Source organism: Amblyomma mixtum, chromosome 1, assembly GCF_055824585.1.
Source record: "Amblyomma mixtum isolate Tamu chromosome 1, ASM5582458v1, whole genome shotgun sequence".
Classification (NCBI taxonomy): domain Eukaryota; kingdom Metazoa; phylum Arthropoda; class Arachnida; order Ixodida; family Ixodidae; genus Amblyomma; species Amblyomma mixtum.
In genome coordinates this window covers 274547919-274570883 of record NC_143012.1, presented here as the reverse complement: position 1 = coordinate 274570883, position 22965 = coordinate 274547919, and the positions used below count along the sequence as shown (strand labels likewise).

General features: G+C 47.3%; 1 protein-coding gene across 2 annotated transcripts in view; it reads left to right on the top strand.

Moving 5' to 3' along the window:
• The window catches only part of LOC149371750 (glutamate receptor 1-like), a 230972-nt gene that overhangs the window by 196196 nt on the left and 11811 nt on the right, over nucleotides 1–22965 (top strand). For both annotated transcript variants that reach the window (XM_089566035.1, XM_089566036.1), the window contains exons 12-15: nucleotides 8342–8540; nucleotides 13001–13245; nucleotides 15642–15750; nucleotides 17731–17868. In XM_089566035.1, the coding sequence (XP_089422161.1) occupies nucleotides 8342–8540; nucleotides 13001–13245; nucleotides 15642–15750; nucleotides 17731–17868 (691 nt within the window). The remainder of the gene's footprint in view (nucleotides 1–8341; nucleotides 8541–13000; nucleotides 13246–15641; nucleotides 15751–17730; nucleotides 17869–22965) is intronic.

The window sequence follows — 22965 nt, the reverse complement described above, 5'->3', positions numbered from 1 at the left end:
CGCGTTACCGCGCTATGACCAGGGAACGGAATTCGAGCACGGTCGTCTTCACGCGAGTCTTCTGCTTTGCTTTCATTCATTCATTCATTCATTCATTTTTATTTCACGTGCGAGCCAGGAACAGCGTCCTGTTTCGTTATATTTCCTAATAAAAGGGTCCTGCTGCGCTGGGTGTCATTGATTTTCATTTCATTCACCTGCTTTCTTTGTGCTCTACCCAAAACCGAGTGCGCTTGTACGTTTTTGTTACTCCCTATATACACTTGCGGTGTACGGTCGCTTCTTGCTGCACGTTTGCGTCTTCGTTCAGTCTTTAGGTGGCTTGCACTTTTATTCAGTTTTCTTAACTTGATTTCTTTTTGTTCGTTTGTTTGTTTGTTTGTTTGTTTGTTTGTTTGTTTGTTTGTTTGTTTGTTTGTTTGTTTGTTTGTTTGTTTGTTTGTTTGTTTGTTTGTTTGTTTGTTTGTTTGTTTGTTTGTTTGTTTGTTCACTTCTTTATTTTCACTTAAACGGGAGAGGTAGAAATAGCTCGAAGTACGGTGTGGCTTGACTGTGGCCAGAGTGATGTTCAAAGCCAAATATTTCGGCATTCATCACCAAATCAAATGAACCCCGAAAATTGCTTTTTACTAAGCATTGCAGCTTAAGCTTGTGCGGAGTCTCGTAACTCGAAAGACGATGCAGATTGTATTGCTCTTCAGAGGTATCGGTTCATGACGCATACGCAAAGCCGTGATTGTGCGTATGGTAGATCCTAGACAAACAGAGTTGAATCAAAAAACCGATGCGAACTTCACGCATGCACCACTTTGTTCTTGTTATCTTAAAGCAGCTTTTCTTTTTCCTAAAGTCATGGTCGTATTATAGTGCCGCATTTCTGCAAACACGAGTCTTTCATCCTCAATTGATCATCTAGAACCAATGGCGTTCCAAAAAACCTTTGTGAAGGATTTTCTCATATGCAAGTCCTTTTTCAAGAGTTCCGGCAATTCCTATTAGCTAGAGCGAAATAAAGAAGAAACGTGTTCTTTGCAATAGCAGCTGTGCTTTGAGATATTAACTTTTGAGGAAGAAAAGCAGCTACGGGCAAGCGGGCAATTGAAAAACGAAACTTCTGGTCGAGTGCATTACACATTGCCTCGTCAACTTTGATTGTCAACTGCTTTGATTTCTGTTTTACTCTTTTTTCTTTATTGCATGGAGAGCAACCACTGCAACTCGTACTTTACAAGCACATAACCAAATGTATGTTGTTGTTGTTTTTTTTTGTAAAAAAGCATATAAGCTTCATTGCGGCTCTCGCAACGAAGTTTTGGCTGTGACTGGCTGCATTTTAAGAAATCGCGTCATGAAACTGTGCGGTGCTGCCGTGTTAAACCATGTCGTAATAAATCAAGGTACAACCCAGAGTAGAGCTGAGCAGCGCGTAAAAACGCTATTCGGCCTTCATGAAGCGAAAGTTCTAGTGCGTAATACCGAGCATAAAAAACGCCAGCGTATCTTTACTTACTCACGCCTAACATTCGAAAAGTGTTTTCACTGCAGCATGAAGTTTTTACTGCGGTGTTTCGCAGCAGATCGTGACGATGTAAGGACGTCTGGCGTAAGTTTTCCTTAAACTAGTTTAACAGTTACGAGTATGACGCCTTTCTTCCCTCTCACAGTAGTGGTTTTCGAACAGGTTCACGAACGCGCAAATGAGACTCTCGAATGCTATGATGCCTTGCAGAAATTTGTTGACTTAGCCATGCAGCTGTAATTATTACACAGGAAATAACCACTATCACACATATCAGCTCAACCCCGCCTATGACTCCGCATATGCCTCTGAATAAGCAGGTGTAAGGTAGCGCACAGCAGCCGTTTCACTTCGCTTGTTCTCCGGCCAGGTATTAATAGTGCGAATATGAAAAACCTCTTGAAACTCGCCGCTTTCAAGAACTCTCGCGGAGCATAACACAAAAGTGTGCCCAAAAGCTTAGGAGCTTGGTGAGGTTTAGTTTGCTGCGTACTTATTGTGTATTGCAAATGAACAAGCCGCGTGTGTAAAACTGGTTGTTGGCGATTACTTTTCTCGAACCATTTTCATTCCTTTACATACGCACCGCATGTTATTATTACGTTTGGTTTATGGGGTTTAACGTCCCAAAGCGACTAAGGCAATGAAAGACGCCGTAGTGGAGGGCTCCCGAAATTTCGACCACCTGGGGTTCTTTAACGTGCACTGACATCGCACAGTACACGGGCCTGTAGAATTTCAAAGGCTGATGAGAGGTATACAGGAAGGATCCTACCTCAAAAGATACGCCAAATGAAGTTGAAAGCTGCAACATGTACGTAATGAGTGTAGCACGAGGATCACGGTAGATACTGTAGAACTAACTTTAATGCTCGCCAAACCGCTGGACAAAAAGAAACAGGCAATATAGAGTCGTCAAACAATAACACGTAACACTCCGAGAGTGTGGCCTTCGGTGCCCTCGGCGCCGTTTGATGCTTTTCTGAGACCTTTCAGCAAAAGGAAGCTTTCTAACAAATTCTATAACAAAGCTCGTATTATTATCATGCATTTAAGCGTCCCCCAAGACGTGTATAAGCCATTACGGCGCGGAATTCAGCAAAGGCAACATGCGCACGTTATTGCGCTGCATTCATATGGCACTGCATATAAAGGAGGATAAGTGAAGCATTAATCATATCATTCGTATCGACCACATGACCGCACGAACAAAATTAACTGAAATAGAATGACAGAGTGCGCACAACTGAGTCGAGTTCCTTATAGCCTCTTTTTTTCTCTTAGGCCCTTTACAGCACGTATGCAATTTCAAATGCACGGTATACAGTTTTTCTTCCTTCAACGGCGCTGAACTATGGAATACAGCACAGCGTACTTGATTTCAGAAGACTTCAAAAGTTACTTGTGTAGAGGAGCCCTCACACAACCACGCCCAAGTAATGCGAGCATGCACACTAACCCTACTTTGCACTGTCATTTCAAGGCTTTGATGCCAGACGTCTGGCATCGTTCTCGTTACCATGGGTAGCTATTATTGTTTCCACCAGGTGGCACTGAGAGATGTTTCCCCGTGGCATCACTGCAACAATAAAACGTGTGCCGTTGTCAGCCTGAACTCGAACTATTTCTGTTTCTGCTAGGCAACGCTAGCTATAAAATGAAAGGAATTGCAACTACGACAGCAAGCAAAGATAACTTTCCCCGAAAATGATCGACGTTGGCAGAAGTCTGGTTCGCAGAGAGAGCACATCACAGCCACCAAAGCAGAGATAGGCAGGCATGCACGCGGCATGGAGCTGGTACGTCTCAGCTGTGCGGGAAATAAGCTTGCGACTGTTATCTCCGCTACGGCGAAAATACGTCCAGAAAGGCGTCTCGAAGAGATCCTGCTCGCTATATGCTTCACTCAGATGTCAAAGTTCTGATGTTCATCTTCAAGTCTGCTTTCAAGGCAGTTGATGGGAAGGGGAATGCGAGCGGAGTCGGTAGGGCTCCAACTGCCGCTGTTGGCGCGGACTGGCGATCTTAACGCCTGCGATTGAGAGGAGTTGGGTGGCTATTTCCTACGGCGCCGAGTCGTTCGGCGCCAGACAACTGGCCGGCCCAAGGCAGCTGTCAGCGGTCCAGCCGGTTGACAAGCGCGAGGAATGCGATAAGGCATGAATGTGGTGGGCGGGCGCGCCCGCCATGCGGGAATCGAAGACGTTGGGAGAGGCGGGAGGCCAGTTTGGGGAAACTTGGTGCCAAGAGGGAGAAGGAGGCGCCGACAATGTGTGCTCGCTTCTGGGGCAGGTCTCCCCATTCCCGCCGCAGACTGCCGTCCAGGGTCGATGAGAGACTGCACCGCGGCGACGCGAGCCATGCTGACCGCGGCGTCCTCTCCTTTCCATTGTCACCTGTCCCTGCACCTGCGCTCACCTCATGTGTCCTGCCCCGTGTCATCCATCTTTTGAAACAAAGGACTAGCGAGGTTGAAACCAAACAGGAGAGAGGCTAAAGCAAGGAAAGATGCGGTTGACTGGCCAATATTGGACCAAGAAATTGAGAAGACAAAGATGAGGAGCGCATTAGATACAGAAACAGTAATCTGTGATGAAAAATAAAGAGAGATCTTGTAAGTGGGCCGAAAATAAAAAAAAAATGAGAGAGGAAAATTAGTGACGCAAATTATATAAGTTTAGGGCACAAAGCAGGCGGACAGAAGCGAAGAAAAGTTATGGGCATTCACAGGCTGTTGCCGTTCCCTGGCACCCACATGCGTCTGCGACTGCGGGCTTTTTTTTCCCTAATTCATGCAGCAGCACACGACACAGCAAAACAAAGTAAAAAAAAAATGACTCCGATTTGGGCAGTTAGTCCAAATGCGAATTGGTTGCGCTAGCAGTTCGGTTTTCCCTTCAGTTCCGGTTTCCAGATCCGATGTTCGCGGATGGCAGTTGTTCCGATAGTGGGCTAATGTCGATATATGTGGAATCGGTCATTCGCTTTATGTTATATATCCCTGAGAGTCTTCCTACCATTCCTGGTGCCGCTAGTAGTGCAGAGGCCAGGCAATGCGCGCTGCACTTTTATGGCAGGTGCTGTCATCGATTGGATTGCGATCCAGGTTGCTCCTCCCGAGCAGCCTCTCTTAAACTGGAGCTCAGTATAAGGAGCCCTAAATATCGAACCAACTGCGATTTCCTTTGGAACAAACTTTTCGCGCTTTCGGAAATGAAAACGAATGGGCTTGATATGAAGCTGCTTCTGTGTCAAAACAATCGACCACACGTCTTCATTCGCGACAATACTAAAATTCAGCGCATCTGCAGCGAATACGACCGCTTAAGAAGCCGGGAAGCTGCCTAGCGTTGCATGGCCTTGCTGGCTTTAGCTTACAAACATACCTCACTGAGTGTCTCCTTACTTTATGATCATGGAAGACAGTTGGGCTAGTTGGTGTGAATTCGTTAGTGACTGTGACATTGCAACTAGCGTGGAAAGCACAAGGACAGAGACAGACTAGCGTGCTGTCCCGTCGGTTCCTTTTGTCTCTGTCCTTGTGCTTTCCACGCTAGTTGCAATGTCGCAGTCACTAACGAACTCCTTACTTTAAAGCCAAAGAGACGTGAAAGCGACCGTTTCCTGCCAAAATGTCTGCTCGAGTGTAGCGCCTAATGAGACCCTTCTTACACTCGCTAAAAGAGGCAGCACTAGGGAATCCGAAGCTAACTTCTCTCATCCAAGAGTCACATTCGCAAGGTTCTCCACCAGTGGGAACGTCACCAATGAAGTGTATTTTATATCCCTGACTACGTTGACTGGCCGCACTCATTAACGATTCTTACGTGACAAAAAGAAATTCCGTGATTTATCCACTATAACAGTATGACTGTAGCCTCCACAGCCCTACAGAGTATAAAGGTATACGGGTTAATGGTCCTTCGCGGCAAAAACACATCCCGCGTCCTCTCCGCTCTGCAGCCGACTAAAAATTGTTGCAGACATTCCGCTATATGTCTGTTTCAAGTTCCCAGCCTGAGAAATCTTGCTACCCACCCACCCCTTTTCACATAGCAAGGCAAAGAGACATCGAGCGCAACGGCAGCGAAGAAATCGAGCCATGAAAAAAATAACTGCGCGCGAAGGAATCTAGGAGGCCGCCTCTCCTGGGCGCACACTTTTCCATTAGGCCTCGAAGCGTGGTGCATGCTTGCCGTGTGTGCTCCATTACAAATCTCTCTCGACGCGTGGCTCCGCTAAAAGATGCATGCACTCGCATCAGCGGCGGACGGAACATGCCGGTTGTAAATACTCATCCGGCACCAGCGCCGACGTCGCACATGTTTACGTCATTTGTAATTCGTGAAAAGGGCTGCGGAAGACTGCTCCTCGTCGCCCTTACCAGACTGCTGCAGGCGATCCTCCCCCCCCCCCCCCCCCCCTTTCCTGGTTCCTAGCCGCCGCCACCCCACAACCTCCGCTCCCTGTATGCCTGCCTCCCCGTGTTACGGAAACAGGTCATCTAGAAAGAAAATGGCTGTAATTTACCAGGGTGTCATGCTCTCACTGACACACTGAGCACTATTAGAGATGATGGCGCCATTTTTCTACCTATTTCGTACGACTTCCAGTTCTTTCGATGAGTGCAACCATCTTAGTTTTCTCTCGTACTGTTCACCTTCTTTTTCCGCTCGCAGTAAGCAAAAAAAAAAGTCTACGTTATTCTCAATTAGATGTTGAAGCCGCAGTGTTGCAGAGCCAGAGTGTGAAGAAGACACTCGTTGAGGAGCCTCACCTCGAAAGAGACAAGAACTGAGCTGGAACGACGTTGTTACTGGGAGTACGCAATAGCCGGCACTGGGACGACACTTGTAATGCAATAGTAAGGAAATCCTAATGTAATAATAAAGGCACTGGAGCGAAGCTCGGCGCCAGAAGTAGTGCGCAGAACTAGACGAGGTAGGTGGGGGCGTGGGTAGATATCCCTAGCGCTGCCTGTCTGCAGACAGGCAGCGCTACTCTACCGCAGATGTACTCTGACACCAAGAAAGAAGGCCAAAAACTTAACCCGCACGCGGATCTTTCGCTCGTAGCTACGTGTACCAATGTCCCCAACCCTGTGGCTGTCCAGACGTAGACTGCATTTCGAATTCCCGGCCCTAAACGGATATGTTCGGGTGGAAAAGTTTGGTCATGTGTTCGTAATTGGATTTCCCTGGAGGACCTGTCCAGCTTACTTGCAGCCAATTCGCGAGGAAAGCTACGGCTAGTGGCGCAGTTAACTTTAATCCCTTTTCTTGTCACTCCCCGTCCTTTCCTTATTCATCTCTTTGGTGTAGCTCTTTTATTTTATTTATTTCTTTTGATTTTCTTTTCTGCTTCGGTGCTTGCGGCTAGAGATTAATAAGGTACAGGCGTTACAAGAACTGACCATCGTTAGAAATAAGGAACACTAGCGAGCGAAATCTCTCGGATTATGGACCAAATCAGGGCTTAAAGTGAGAGCCTCACGACACCTCACATTCGCTGGGTTCAGGCTTATAGCGCGTTCTCCTTGTAAGTGCCTGCGCGTGTTATCAAAATAATCCGGCAGCCGAAGTCACTGTACGTCAATGCACCGAATGAAGGCTACGCAAGAATAAAAGAAAATAAAAGAAGATGAAAAAAAAAACAGACGCAGTTGAGTGCGTATGCGCCAGAATTATCATCGAGTCGAAATTTGATAATAAGAAGTTTATTTATGCTCCCTCTTTTAACGTGAATTCCTGTCCTCTGATTTATTATCCGCACAGAATAAATGTCTTAGCTTCTTAAGCAATTAGGCACTCTTCCAGCTTAAATCGACTGCGCGGCTGTCTACCTTCATAGAATAGCGCTCATAGGAAAGCCTGCCGTGGTCCGGAAATGAAGGAAATAAAAACTTTGAATTTAGCGAGATAGAAAGCGAAGTCCGCGAGGGCCTGCTCTCCCTCAGCTCGATGCACGGAAAAGCACTTTCACTGCGTAGGTTGTTGTCCTCGCCTTGGAAGCACAATCTCATGTGTCTGATGTAATCTCATCCTTAGTGCACTTTTAAAGCCAATTTGACGTTTTTCGAGCCTTTAGACTTGACTAGTTAATCATAGAACATCCCTGTGGTGTGCATTTCTGCACGATTAACTCCGAAGAGCTGGTTAAGGGAGTACAGAGTCGGCGCTGACGGTCTTGTAGGTCACATGTTCTTTCGTTTCATGATGTGATATGCAGGCGCGCAATATCTCCTCCCTCTGAAAGCACCGGGTCGCGTTAGTTATGTAGCAATCCGTCGAGTTCCTTGCAGCAAGCCTCAAAAGCAACGTCTTTACTCTGAAGAAGAAGATATATAGAACCACCTTCCTCCGGAACGGTGAAGTGACAGCGATAAGGTCCCTTCGCTCCTCCAACTCTACCCGAAGGGATCGCCCTCCCCGAGGTCTGCATGTGTCCCATAGAGCGAAAGAATGACGTGTTAACAGGATGTGAACATGAGCTGAATGCGAGCTCATTGCGATGCGAAGGTGAAATGAACGTGTTAGATTCTGCTGAGATTGAACGCGAAGGTTTCCCATTGCGATGTACGCACCGACGGCAACTTTGTCGGCCCCACAAAAACTCCCCAGAAGAGATGTCACAGTAAAGGACAATTAGCATCTTTACGGCATCCGTGCAAAGCGAAAGTACTAAGGCGCTTTTCTTTCCTGTCCCAGTGTAGTGCCCCTCCACCCATGTGATGTCGCTGCATGAAGGTCTTAAGTGCAAGGCGCACAAGGTCACGTGACGCGCACCCAGTGTTCCTGCACGCGTGCCGCGCTGGCGTCGCAGGTCCGTGTCGGGCCGCATGGTGGGCAGCGTGTGGTGGTTCTTCACGCTCATCATCATCTCTTCGTACACGGCCAACCTGGCCGCCTTCCTGACTGTCGAGCGGATGGTCACGCCCATCAACTCTGCCGACGACCTCGCGAAGCAGACGGAGGTCGAATATGGAACGCTGTGGTACTCCTCCACGCAAGAATTCTTCAGGGTGAGCAGTGCGCCTTATCCCTCCGGTTTTCAAATGAGGCCTTTGCTTCCTTCGCTTTGCGCATGTTTGGCTGCATACCTACTTTCTAGCGTTAGTTTGCAATGTCTTTATTGTGCAGTTTACTTTTATGTGCGCAGTTATTTGCTAAACATTTATAAAGCCTCAAATGGTAATCAAGTATTTGACTGAAAAGTATTCTTTCAATGGGAAAGCAATACATGGCTCATGAGGCGGAAAATCCAGCGTTGTCGTTGTCCACGCCAGACGGTCCAAAAACCCACGTGACCACACAGCGTCATCGACAGTGCCTAAATTATCAGGAAAGAAAGAAAAATAAAATCTATCCCGAAGCGGCTTTCAAACCTAGGCAGCACCGTAGCACAGCACACCACGCGCTAAAGTGCAAGCCTATCTTGCTGGGTTTTGGTATCATCGTCTTCATCAACTTCCATTCGGGCGGCGAGAACAGGTCAGCTTCGCTGGCCGCTGGCTTATAGTAGTACGCCATCGTGGCAGCCGGATGCCACGTGCATTCTTTCGCATTCACAGCACGTAAGTCATCTCAAGTGACCTCAGCAATGTTATTATATCCTCTTCATGTGCAGGCTATATAAAAGAGGGTAGGTTTTTCTCCGCGCTTTTCAACTGCATTTACAGTTTCAAAAATGGTCCCAATGATATTGCTTTTGGAAACTTTGCCAACGTTTGCAAGTGACTTAAGCATGTGTAATGTCCCAACTTCTCATACGTACAGTAGATAGATATATACAGAGAGAGGTAAAGGCAGGGATGTTAACCAGAAAGGATTCCGGTTGGCTGCCCTGCACAGGGGAAGGGAATAAGAGGAATTAAAGAGGAAAGACAGAAGGAACGGGAAATAATCACAGTCTGTCAATCAAGGCAGTCTCTCTTAAAAAACAAAAGAGCGCCTTGTAAGCCTTGATGGCAGTTGACTGTTTGGGGCCACGGACCGAGGATCTTGGCCTCTGTGAAAGGGCGAGGGTCCACGCGGTCCAGAGCACAGCGCAGCTTATGTCTTTCGGCCACAAAGGCAGGGCACTCAGACAAGAGATGAGTGATTGTCTCTTCACAGGCGCAGTTCACACAAGAAGGGCTGTCGGCCATCGCGATCCGGAAAGCATACTTATTCGTGAAGGCAACACCGAGCCATAGACGACACAGTAATGTTGCTTCACTACGTGCTACATCACACGGAAGACGGAGGCGCAGTCCAGGGTCCAATGTCCTGAGGCGACGGTTGCACACATACGTACAGTAACTGTGCATAGTTGCCAATAGGCTCGTTCAAATCCATGGTTGTTAACTCTTGGCTATCACAGCCGGCAAGCTCTCAGGCATCATCCGCTCACAGAGTTATTTTATTTAAGAAAAGGTTCTCAAATATGGTTCAAACACCACCAGACTAAAAAAAAAAAATGGGCAATAAACAAGCCCCTGACTGGATGTGCTCGCAAGCCGGCAATTAAAGCTGCAGTTGGCGCTATTTCCAGCCTGTCCAATTGTACAAATATCAAGGTCAAAGAATGGCGAACAGGACAACTGCAACGCGAGCACGAAACACAAAATATTATCTGCTGAAGAGGCCAGGCTTGTTAGCACTTCAAAAGCAGAAACACAAAATATTATCTGCTGAAGAGGCCAGGCTTGTTAGCACTTCAAAAGAGTGATCTTTGTTCTCTCGTTTTTCGCAGATGGATCTCTACAGCCGGAGTTTTCAGCAGGCTGAGGCATTTCTTTCTCATTCAGTGTGGTTAAAAGTCTTGAGTGAAAAGTCAACAGGAGCGAATTGCAAAGAAATCGTCTGATTCTTGTCTTGCCATTTATAGAAGCAGCACAAAAACGGGCACATGCGACGAAATGACTCACACGTGTATTTGTGTCACTTTCTGCGCCATTTCTTTTTTGTCCTACTAAATGGTCCAAGCTTCAGTCCTAGCAAGTTTGTTATCTTAATGTGCTGAAGAACGGTTCTCTTTTAATTTTTTTCTGCCCGTCGTGGAAAAAAATATAGAGCTTTTACTAAAGAACTTTTCCTGTCAAGAAGAAACGTCGGTTTATGTAGAAGTGGCATCAGAAATTTCCCGTAGCCGCTTAAGCCCCTTGTCTAGATACGGGTAAGACCGGTGCTCAAGGACTTTGGGAGTTTTAAGAAAATAAACCTAAAAATATTTCGGTCAAGCAATACGACCTCCTATCTGTCTTATCTCAGCTCCTCACAAAGCATACCTCTTTGTTCCCGTGGATAAACTGCGGGATCATATGACATAAAGCAGCATGTCCTGATAGCAGGGGGTATAGAGGCGCATCTGCCCATGGTGAGACAAACCTCGCAGCGCTTCCTGGTTCCGTTTGATTCCATTGAAGACCGAACGGCCCCGCTTTGTCACCGGTTTAGTGCGAACCCCTAGGGTGCCTCTTCTGATCGCTGACCGACAGAGTCCCGCGGGAAGCAAAAGGCGTTTTCGCCGTATCAGCGGTCAGCCCTTCAATGGGATCCCCCTAAGGAAGGGGACGGCCGTGGAAGTCACTTACTTCTCTGTTTTTCTTTCTTAGCATTTTTGCTGATTACGACGAAGCCAAAATATAAGCGCTAAAGCCAATGGCCAATCCTATACTCCTGCGACTGTTTATTTCCTTTTTTTCTTGCTCCAGAAGAGTACAGACGTTTCCCTTCGGATGAAACGATATAGAGAGGCTCTCTGCAAAGAAGATTATCTACTGGGCACTTCCTCTATTTGATACCATTTGCTTCGCACATGAAACGTTTTATTTGTTTTCCTTGCGTATCAACTACCAGCACCCGTGTGATCCAGGAGGCGCAGGAGATTTTCTTACGTAGTTGCGCTGACCGGGCTTACCATTCCGATAAAACCAGAAGACAGCCTAGTCGTCTATGCTAGCCAGAAGGACATAGGCTAACTATGAAGCGCACTTGCGCCAGCGCAGCTGCCTGACTATCGCCTCTGCCATCGTATGCGAGAGTTGGATTCAGTTCTGCTATGCCCTCAACTGCTCCGCGCTATCTTCTGTTGTCCTCCCTGCATTAACGAGCCCATCTAAAATGGCTGAAAAGCGCCACACATGCGTCTAACTTAAAGGTCAAAAATGCCTTGGTTGCACCAAACACATAGCGGTAGCCATGTTGAAGACCAAAATCACAGCGGAAACCTGCTGGATTTATCTAATCCACCATCTGCTTCGACCTGCACTATGGAATGGAGTAGCATGCTAGGCTAACCAACAGGCAGACCTCTCCTGTATTCATTAAAGTCTCTCTTTGTACTTTGGAAGCTAAGCTTCGCGTTCTAACAAGGTGCCCGTGACGCCACGTGCATTCCATGTGTGATATCTCAAAATACACGGCAACAAGCTGAATACGCACACGGTTGTCAATTTTTTGCCCGGTGTTAAGATGTGGCAACTTGCTCGAGACTCTGCCTCATCGTTTTAACTGCGACGCCAAATTCACAACTCGACTCTGCCTCATATAGGGAAACTGAGTGCTTCAAATAATCGGGTGGTGAGCGTGAGACACGCAGCCTTCCATCTCCGAGGGGCAAAGGCAAGCATGAAAGCATTCGCTAGTTCACTGTCGGGGACAGATGAAATACGAAAAGCGGAACAAAGTGGCTTTCGCTTTGGCGTGGTTACACATTTTCCTGGTTAATCATCCCTTCCAGACTCGGATGACCACCCTTCGAAAACGATAATGAGGCCGATTCGTACTTCAGCAATTAAGCTTGCGTTTCGTATTCGCGATTGAATTGCCCCTTCGGCATTTAGTTTTTTCCCATATGTGCGATGTGTATGCTCACCGTATCCCTTTCCCTTTTCGCAATACACGTTTAATTTACTAATTCACTTAGTGTAATGTTGCTTCACTTCAGTCTGTGTGTAAGGGTGGAGGTGAACAGCATTTCTACAGCAGTCGTCACAGTGGGAGTGTTGACCGTGCGGATGTCGTGAGAGCGCAGGAAGTCAACAGTCTCAGTACAGTCGACTGTGAAGTTCGCACTCATCAGTCTGCTGCAAGAAGGCACCGAATGGACTCACGATCACTCAAATTGGTCTCGCTAGCAGACCTCGCCCTCTAACTTCCTGACTACCTGTGGTAACCGCGTGGCACAACAGGGCTATACGACTTAACGCATAAACTACGTTGGCTTCAAATTGGTGAACTATTACTCTCATGTGGCAGCCAATTTGGCGGAAGACTCTCTATTTGTCAAACGCCCTTCATAAATACAGTGCAGAATTTTACCAAGCTGCTTGTCAGCACACATTTATCTTTGGCCCCGCGTTCAAATGTGAGCATCCAAGACAAGCTTACCTAATCTTGAATTCAGTTGTCATAAGCCCGTTGATTTTGGCACAGTGATGTGTCCCATGTCTGTCGTGCTAAATATGCTTCTTTTCTTTCCTCTCCTGCTCTCGCGCAGCGATCGAAGATCGCCGTATACGCACGCATGTGGGAGTTCATGAACTCAAACAGCCGAGTGTTCACTTCTTCTTACGAGGAAGGCATCCGGCGCGTACGCGAGTCCAAGGGCAAGTACGCCTTCCTCATGGAGTCCACAAAGAATGACTACATCAACGAGCGCCAACCCTGCGACACCATGAAGGTGGGCGGGAACCTGGACGCTAAGGGATACGGCGTCGCCACGCCTCTGGGATCAACGCTCAGGTGCGTGCGCCTGTTTCGGGCGGCAGAAATCTCAGTCCTTTCAATCATGTGTAGCGAGAGGGAAGGCATAGTAATCTATTCGAATTAAAGATAACAAATAAAAGCAATGTTTCAAAAGATTTGTTTTCGGGAACCATGCGGGTCCCAATTGTTTGCAATGAAGGCGGGTGTTTTCGGGAACCATGCGGGTTCCTTGTTTGCAGCGATGAAGGAGGGGGGGGGGGGGGGGGGGTAGGGCTTGTGCAGTGGAAATAAGGGACCCGTATGGATACCAAAGCTTCAGTGGTTTGAAACATCATTTTTCTTCCGAAATCGCTATCGGCCTACTAACCTGGTAAATGCCGGTGGTGTGGTGGAGCCACTGAAGTTGTCAGGTGACGCGGGAAATTACTGGAAATAAATGGGAGTTTGAATGAGGGTGACCTTGGCCAACCTGGAGAAATAGAATAAATATTGCCGCGACTGGGTTTCGAACCCGTGTCGGCGCGAACAGATCAGCTTCGCTGGCCACTGCACGAAAGTACTACGCTACCGGCGCAGCCGATCACGCCTCGTATTAAACGGCAACACACCCTCGCGCTCTGCATTTCAGGCCGTGGTCTTTATCAATTTCCATCTGTACGCAAGTCACGAAAGGAAAGGAAACGCGCTTTCAATTGTGCTTGCAGATGCGTATCGAGGGTGCCAGCCTGCAAAAACCTGCTTTCGCACGAAATATCACTGTTAGCAATGCCAAATCGCCAGCAAGTTTTTCCTTGGCGAATGCACTTTTATTCCAGTGAATTATTTCATAGCAAGTACTGCACGAAGATCTGGAATTGCCAAGTGCAGTCCTTGATTCGAGACAACATGGCTGGCTTGCGTTCAGTTATTATGCCGCATATACGGTTCTCATAGATTTCCTCATTATTTACTAGAGGGAAAGCTGACGGCTCTGCACTTAATCCGCCATGGACGCCCGAGGCATGCCGGGAAAACAGCTCTTCGGATTGACATTTGGTGGCTTGTTGTCTGCCACGGATTGAATTTTTTGTTGTTGTTGTTCAGTTTCGTTTTCATCATTGCAGTTTTCGCTGATGTTTTGTGCGTTTTGTGGTTGTTTAGCGCAGAACGCCGTTCATTTGAGGTCCGAAGCATCCGAGGGCGCTTGGCTCGAAGTGAGCTGAGCCCAGTGTCTGGTGCCTGCTAAGCCTAAAGTCCGTTTGTCCCCTCGCTGGGAGCCATTTACACAGCGAGCTGGGTTTGCTCAGGGAAAACCTGTACTACCGGTGCATTTAAAGAGGAAAGAAAGGAGCTAAGTTTTTCATGAACTGAGAACTAAGCAGTCCTCTGCCGTGAACACTTTGCACAATTCTCGTGGGAGTCTCGGAGATACCTATCTTTTAAATGCGCAAAGTACTTCTACAAGCGCAGCTTATGTTAACCGTACTCGCCGAGGATTGCGTTTGGTTCATTTCGACGGCAGGCGGCGGCCGCGCATTGAATGCAGGAACGGATGCCACTTTAGCAATTAATTCACACAAATACCCTCATGTTGCACTTGTCAGCATGAACACGGCCGTCACTTACTTGTGCTGGGACAGGTTTCCGCTTCGTAATTCATGTTTTTCTTGGCAAAATCTGTAAGCGCAGCGCCAGGACATAATCAGAGCCGGCACTTTGTGCATGCGGACTAGTTTCTTATAGAAAAGCGAGGGCGCTTGCAAGTTTCTCAAGGCACGAACCTTAGCCTATGCATGGACATAGGGCGCGAACCCGCAATAGCAGACTACATTAATGAAACGTTACTGTTTTTCGCAATGCGAAAACGAAGTCATCTGAAACGCAGTATTTTAAGCGCTAAAATTTTTTTGAACCAATATTCGCTCGGTAAAGTGCGTCTGTTAAACACAAAAAATTATTTTCCATGGTTCGCTGTATTTGGCGGCATGAAAAGAAAGCCCCCTTTCGCCATGGGCAAATTCGGTGATCGTTTACGCCTATGGGCTTTTTTCCTCATTTATTGCAATGTGCAACAGGCATATTTTTATTACAGGACATACTGATTATAAAACAACGCTTCCTTGCCATGTATGTTTTGCGAAAATTCGTATCTCTGCTGTCGTAGTGATGTTTTAGGGCCAGGACAAGCACGACACGCTGTTTTCCTGGCATTCCCAAGGTGGATGAAGTGCCTTTAAAGAAACTTGCATAGGCGATGGCACCAGATTTCCCTCTAGGTGATATTCAGAAACTCTATGACGGTTGATGCTGTTCGTCTGCTCGCTCCGCTGTGCTGAACTGCTAACGCCACGAGCTCAAAAAGAAGCGTGGGAACGGGGGCCTCCTTGCGAGAGTTGACTCCTCAGCGCAGCATGGTGGTGAGGCCGGCGTCGTTTCTTTCACCGCTTCCACAGGGACCGACTAAACCTGGCCGTGCTGACCTTCAAAGAGAACGGAGACCTGGCGCGCCTAGAGAACAAATGGTGGTACGACCGGAGCGAGTGCAAGACGGGCGACAGCAAGGTGAGCGCCCCCCTCCCCTTTTGGAAGTAGGAAACAAGGGCTTGGTTGCGAGGGCACTGCACTCCTATTTTAGTCGGCTAGCAAATAAAGTGGCCATTTCCTCATTTAGCCACTGTCTGTCTGTCTTTCTATCTATCTATATATATATATATATATATATATATATATATCAAAAATTATTTCTTGGCAGCTGATTGATTAATATAAGATAAAGTCACCAGAAATTGAAAAACATAACAAGATTTAATTCACGACGTGAATTAAATCTTGTTATGTTTTTCAATTTCTGGCGACTTTATCTTATATATATATATATATATATATATATATATATATATATATATATATATATATATATATATATATATATATTAATTCGGAGGTGTGGGTACGGATCCCACCGGCGGCATGTGGTTGTTTTTTCTTCTGCTTTTCTAATCAATTAGCATTAAGCGACAACATATTCAGTAATATTCTTACTTGATCAACACCACAAGAAAATAAATTTAAAAAAATCCCCTGTGCTCCTTGGTTTCTGTGGCTGTTGGCTTCTCTCATATATATATATGTATATATATGTGTGGGCAGGTTGACCGTCGTGTCAGGCGACAGCTTAAATAATTGAGACATTGCTCAACCTCGATCGCAACCCAAGTCACCTGATGGTAGCACCTGCCATAGAAGAACAGTGGCGCATCGCTTGACAGCTGCACCACTGCGTGAGGAGTGGTAGGAAAACTCCCAGGGATCTATGAATGTAGAGAATGACCAATTACGCATATATGAACACTAACTCATTATCGCTATTCGAACAACTGCCATCCGTGAACACTGCATCTCAAACAACGGAGCAGAAGTGAAAACCCAACTTCTAGCGCACATAATTCGCATTCGGCATAACTACGCAAATCGATCATCGTTTGTTTTACTCATGTAGGCACAGTGTCTATGCCTGAGCACGTTTAGGTGAACTGATTTCACGTTTCTCTCTTGGCCTTAAGGCCAGCTGTGAGGTTGAGGTTGAGAAGGTTGAGGTGGTTGCAAGCTACTGGTGGCGTTAGCCTTGCAGATTCTGCCTGCCATTGCTCCACCATAGCGACACTTAAATGCTAAGTGTTGGTTCGCCGCACGGCCATGCTGTTGTCAGTGCAGACCAGAGCACGGTGTCTGATGAGCTGCTCAAAAAAGAAATGGTTGTGTATTGTATGTCGCGCTGAAAGGATTCTGAGCGAGCTGAGCAAATTCTGCGACGGGTTCAACATACGCACCAGTGTAATGCAACGGCAATTTTAATTATTTCGGTTGAGTCTGATTCAAGTCGATCAGTTTTTATTTCTTTAGTTTTAGAAATTATTGACGCTCATTCGATAGCCCCGCACAAGGATACACGCACCAGTGCCCCATAAGTTTTCGCGATTAACAAAGAAATAGACTGCACTTATCCGAAAGATTATGAATCCTTCACTTGCCTCCATTTTGCATAGGGGCTCCCAGGCCCTTACTTGCCTTTTTTCTGTCGGCTTTGTTTTATTGTAATTTTTTGTTCTTTTTCTTTCTGCTCTTCCCTGTCTTTTCTTCTTGTTTTTTTTAATATTTTTTCTCGGTGGATTTTCATTTAAATGTCGAAGTCTCGCAGCAAACCATGAGCTGTAACTCAGTGCTGTGCTCATACGATTCCCCTGGCGTGTTCGGACCTTGCTCCGTACGGCAGCCATTATCAAGCACCAACTCTCCCTATCGTGTGTCTTTTTATTCTACTAACCATAAATGAGAGCTGTAAAGTGATCTATTTTGGGTCCATTGATTAAGCTGATCCACAAAACACAATGGCTTCTTCTTTTTCCCAGAGCTGACTTTGCTGAACAGTTTAGCCAGTGCAGTGTTTGTAGTGCGTGCTATCGCAAGTACGCGATTGGTTGACAGGCGGCCTTATCCTGCTGCTATTCTCTCTCTCTCTCCCCCCCCCTCCCCTCCTCTTAGGAGTCAACGCAGAACGAGTTGACCCTAAGCAACGTCGCAGGCTGCTTCTATATCCTCATCGGAGGCCTCGTGCTAGCGATGGTGGTCGCCCTGCTTGAGTTTTGCTACAAGTCAAGGCTGGAAGCATCGAGATCAAAGGCGAGTAGCGTGATTCTTCCGCAATGATAATGCCCCTGTCGTACGAACGAAAATGATAAACTTCTTTGGTCTTGTCGGCTCGAAGACATGCTGCCTGATGCCTGAAGGCGGGCTGAAGTCGTGACGAGACGAACAACTATACGCCGAGACCAAATACTATAAATAAAGTTTAAAACATTGGCGCTTCGGCAGCAAGGTTCGCGTGACATTAAGGTGCGCGAACACGTAAGCCAATGACCTCTCTTATCAATCTGCATTTAACCCTCTCTTGCGCCAATAATTCAAACTTTTAAATCTCGGCAAAAGCAGGCAGTTCGTATCTGTATATAACCATGCCCACTTCATGTAGTTGCCGCTTCACGGTGGACAAGGTTCCCGTGTGGGAGCCGCCGGTGCGTCAATGTTTTCTAACTTATTAGTCGTCAGCTTATAAACATTCCAGTATTTTTCATTAAATTATCATGTGCGATTATACTAATGCACCTTAATCACCCACTAATCCGCCTGATCTTTTGGTGGGGTGAGCCTGCTTCGAAAATTTCGGTTGTCCTTTGGAATTTTGGAGTGAGTGGGCAATTTTGGAGATCCAGCTACCATGGTGGGCTAATTGTGATGATGTCACAAAGTCACGTGACTTCTTTTGACCAATCAGAATGGATCAGGGCAAGTTGCAATGACGTCGCAAGTTCAAGTGACCTCTGGTGACCAGTCAGTTAATCATGTTAAGGAGAAACCGGAAATTGCATGACGACAGCCTAAATATTACCTCGTTAAAAACTTTAGGGGTGATCAGTTCGATTGATGCGAAAGAATTGCGATAGCGTTCTTCTTTCGCTCCCCATATCTATTCCAATTCTGGTTCGAGAACCTTGTGAGACCCAGGTTGCTCTTCCCGAGCAATGCGAGAAGGAATAGCTTCCGCAAGCCTAATTTTTGCACATGAACTTCTTCAGGCAGGGTCTCCAAAAATGCAAAAATGAGGCTTGCGAAAGCTCTTCTCGCATTTCTTTGTGGGGGTGAAGATATTTTAATGAAATAGTTCAGGAGGTTGTAGCGGCGGTTGGAGCTCTCAGTCCGGAACCCCATTGGCGTAGGCTGCTGTCCGGGCTCTTTCGATGAGTTGCTTTTGACTCGTTTCGTCCGAGCTGGTCAGAGCTGCCTTTCACCCCTCCTGCGTTGGCTGGTTATAAACAGTGACTGCCTGATTTCGTTGGCAGGCCCATACCATATGGTACAGGTCCGCCTTCTCCCCGCAGAATTTGCATTCAGACCCTCAAGATACTGAGTCTGTACATAAATAACAACGGCAACAACCTCCTCACCCTCCAGAAACTACGGCTCATGAGCGAGCAAGTCACCAGGATGATCACCAGGATTACGACGTGGAAATCAGGGATGCGAGAAGACACTCTGCTTCTGGTGCAGGCTTTCGTCGTAAGCCACGTCGTCTACGCAGCGCCCTACCTCCGCCTCAAGAAGCGTGACATCAAAAACCTCGACGTCATAATCAGGACAGCCTACAAGAAGGCCCTGGGCCTTCCTCTTGCGACATCGACGGACCGGCTCTTACGACTGGGCGTGCACAACACGATAGACGAGATGATAAAGGCACACCTCACGGCGCAGGTGGTACGGCTCTCCACTACTCGTACTGGCCGACAAGTCCTCAGTGATTTAAACATCAACTGCCCCCGACAGCTAGACACCAAAACCGACATCCCAGCCTCATGGAGAGGACAATTCAAGGCAGCTCCACTACCCAGGAATATGCACCCCGATCTTCACCAGTCAAGACGACAAGCACGAGCCGAAGCTATGAAAAGGCACTACGGCGGGCGCGAGGGCGTGTTCTATGTCGATGCTGCGGGTCTCGGGAAGAGCAACCTGGGTCTTCCAAGCCCCACCGGCGTCTGTATCGAAACAGCCACCTTCCAGTGCAGTGGCGCATCGCTTAACCGCTGCGTCACTGCGCCGGTAGTGGCATGAGGACTCGCAGCGATCTAAAATTAGCTGCGGTTTAACTACTCTTGAACCTGGTTAGACAGCGATAGCTATGGCGTATCGGGAAACTATACGCGGCTTCGGGTTTGTAACATTCATGGCGGTCCGGACACTTGTAGACAGCGCGCTCACCCTGCTACCCTGGCAGGTGGCTGTTAATGGCTGATCGCAAGAGTTTGCTCACCCAATGAACGCTGCGGCCTATTGCGGCAGCGCCGCGTACGTGTCTGGCACAACTTTGTCAGCGCCAACGCATGCAGCCCACATCTTCACCACCCTACGTACCTCGAAAGCGCCATTCAGGCGTCCAGTGACCCAGGGAGCCAGTTATGCGCACTTCCTTTCCTTGTAATCATCAGAGTCTAAAACGTTGTCAACACCGAACACAGCGGAGTCATTCTTCGTCCGGCGTCGCTCTCTTCTCCCCAACAAGAGGACGGGGGGAGAGCATGGTTGAGAGGTGGTGGTTGGAGAGAGGTAAATCTCCCTAAACACCACATGACAGGTGGAGTCTTCACACAGACGCCGACGCAGCCGGACAGTATTCACCTTCATGGCCCTCCTGATGCTACTGCATTAAAAAAACTTGGGGGCCTTCGTGACCACCTTCTTAAAGAAGAAAATGCGATAGAATTCAGGTGATTGTCTGCTGTTGTTAGTGCACTTTTTCTGCCAAAACTCCACTGCCACGAGAGACTGCCTCTCTCGTGTTCGTCCTCTGTTACCCTAACTTGTTACCGAATAAAGGCGTCACCTTCTAGACTGTTCGAGTACCTTCCATTTGTTTTTCATATGGGATTATTCCAATCTAGACCACTAATAACCCTTAATCCACTTTCTAGGGTGGGCCTACTTGCAAATTTTGCGGGGTAAATTGATAAACTGTTTTTTTTTTTAGGAAAGGAAATGGCGCATTATCTGCCTCACATATCTCGGCGGAAACCTGAAGCGCGCCGTAAGGGACGTGAGGAAGGTGGGAGTGAAAGAAGAACGAAACAAAGAGGTGCCGTAGTGGAGGTCTCCTGAATGATTTCAACCGCCTGGTGATCTTTAACGTGCACTGACATCGCATAGCACACGGGCGCCTTTTGCGTTCCGCCTCCATCGAAACGCGGCCGCCGCGGTGGGGTTCGAACTCCGGCTCGATAGACGATTGCCTTAACCGCTGAGCCACCGCGGCGGCTGAAATTTTTCGGGGTCCTTAGGAGTTTTCGGAGGTTGACCAACATAAAAATTTTGGCGGTCCTCACATTTTCAACTTTAGCGGTGCTCTATGATTGGTCCACTGGGGGTCATGCGACGTTAATGACGTAACGACTCTCTCAAGAGCGTTTATAGATAGCGGGGAGCCCGTATACCTCTACTGGTGCAGTGATGCAGCGGTTAAGCGATGCCCCACTGCTCCGGCAGGTGACTGTTTCAAACGCAGCCACTGGTGGGGCTTACGATACCAAAGCTGCTCTTTCCAAGCTCCCGTATGGTCCATGTGCAGCGCCATGTGGGCAGGCGGCAAGGGCAGTGAAATTGGCAGTGGTGTGCACTTTGCTCACAATCCTGTGGGCAGTTTACCATCTTCCACAGAAGGCAGATTGAGATGACGTCACAAGGTCCCGTGACCTCTCTCGATCAGTCACAAATTTTGTGGGGAATTTCAAATTTGGCGTTGTACTTCGATTGGTCACTTGGGCTCATGTGGCCCTGATTACGTCATCAGGGAATTGACCAATCTGGGAATGAGTTCCAGAGAAGCAGGAAGCTTCATGACGACAGTCTCAATGCTGCCGCATAAAAAGCTCTGGAGCGTGGCACTACAGCACTTTCCGATTGATTGATCCCCCATTTGTTCGATATGCAGCTTTTTTAATACCGCTGCTTCTTGGCAGAAATTGACAGCGACACCAAATTCCTTCACGGGCATTTCAAGGTACTGCCCTTCAGGCTGGCTCGAGTAAGCCCAGCGTTTGAAGTGCAAGGTTACGTGCTGTTACAAGCCAGTATTTCTAAACACTTCATCGGGAGTGCCGCTCACGCGCACGCTGAATCTTTCACCATGCTGGAAATAGAACTAAGAGAAGCAGAACCTTTCAGGTCTCGATGCATATTATTTACAAATTAATGTTTTCGTTATTTATTTATCTTTCTTGGCGGACTCTTTAAGGTCGCTGTAGTTTACATCGGTGCTTGGTTCTTCATAGTCAAAGCAAAGAGTTAAGGCATGGCGAAGGGAATAACGCTAGGCGCCTTTCCTGAGGCACCCTTGAAATCGAAAAGTATCGATCGGTTGTGTGCCAGACGAGAACGAGCAGGACATACAGAGCAAACAGACACACGCCGCCACCGTTTCAATATCTGTGTGTCGCGACGATGCAGGCACCGAGAGCACGTTGGTTCGTTCTCTTTGGAACACCTTGCATTGGGATAGCGAAGTGATGACCACGCACGGCACGCTTTGAACGGGCAAGAAAGAAATAGCTTCCTCGTAAGCATGGAGGCTGCCGTATGAAGCTACTTACACTGTGCTTGAGAGTGGGCCCCACACTGGGCTACAGCCTTCCCCCTTATGCATGCCCTGGACATCACCAAGTAGCGAACATTATGGCCAATTTTTTCTCGCGTAAATCATTTCCGACGGCCATAGAAAATTAATAGGATGTACCGACAACGCCACATGGCACGTAGTGGCAGCCATGCGAACTAGAAGCGTTTGTCCAGATTTCCTGGCCTTGATGGAAAAAGAAGGCATAGCTCATTAAAAAAAATAAATGTATTTACTTTTCAATCGTATACGTTGTTAGTAGCTCTTGATGCTGACACGAATGTAGTGAGCAAGAAATCGATCACATAAAACAATATTTTTCTTGAACATTCCTACTTGCGTCAAGTTTCTGGAAAAACTATTGCAGCAAAAAGAGATCTGCTTCTGAAGCGTTTAGGTTAAATATTATTGGCGATGAATGCCGACAGGTTTTTTTCTTGCTGCAGTGGACAGTTATTTAAAATAGGTGCACTAAAAGCATCATAGATTTTCAGAAGGTCCCACATTACAGGCTCAACAGCTTTCAGTGTAATTAACAAAAATCCAGCAAGTTTGGTGGA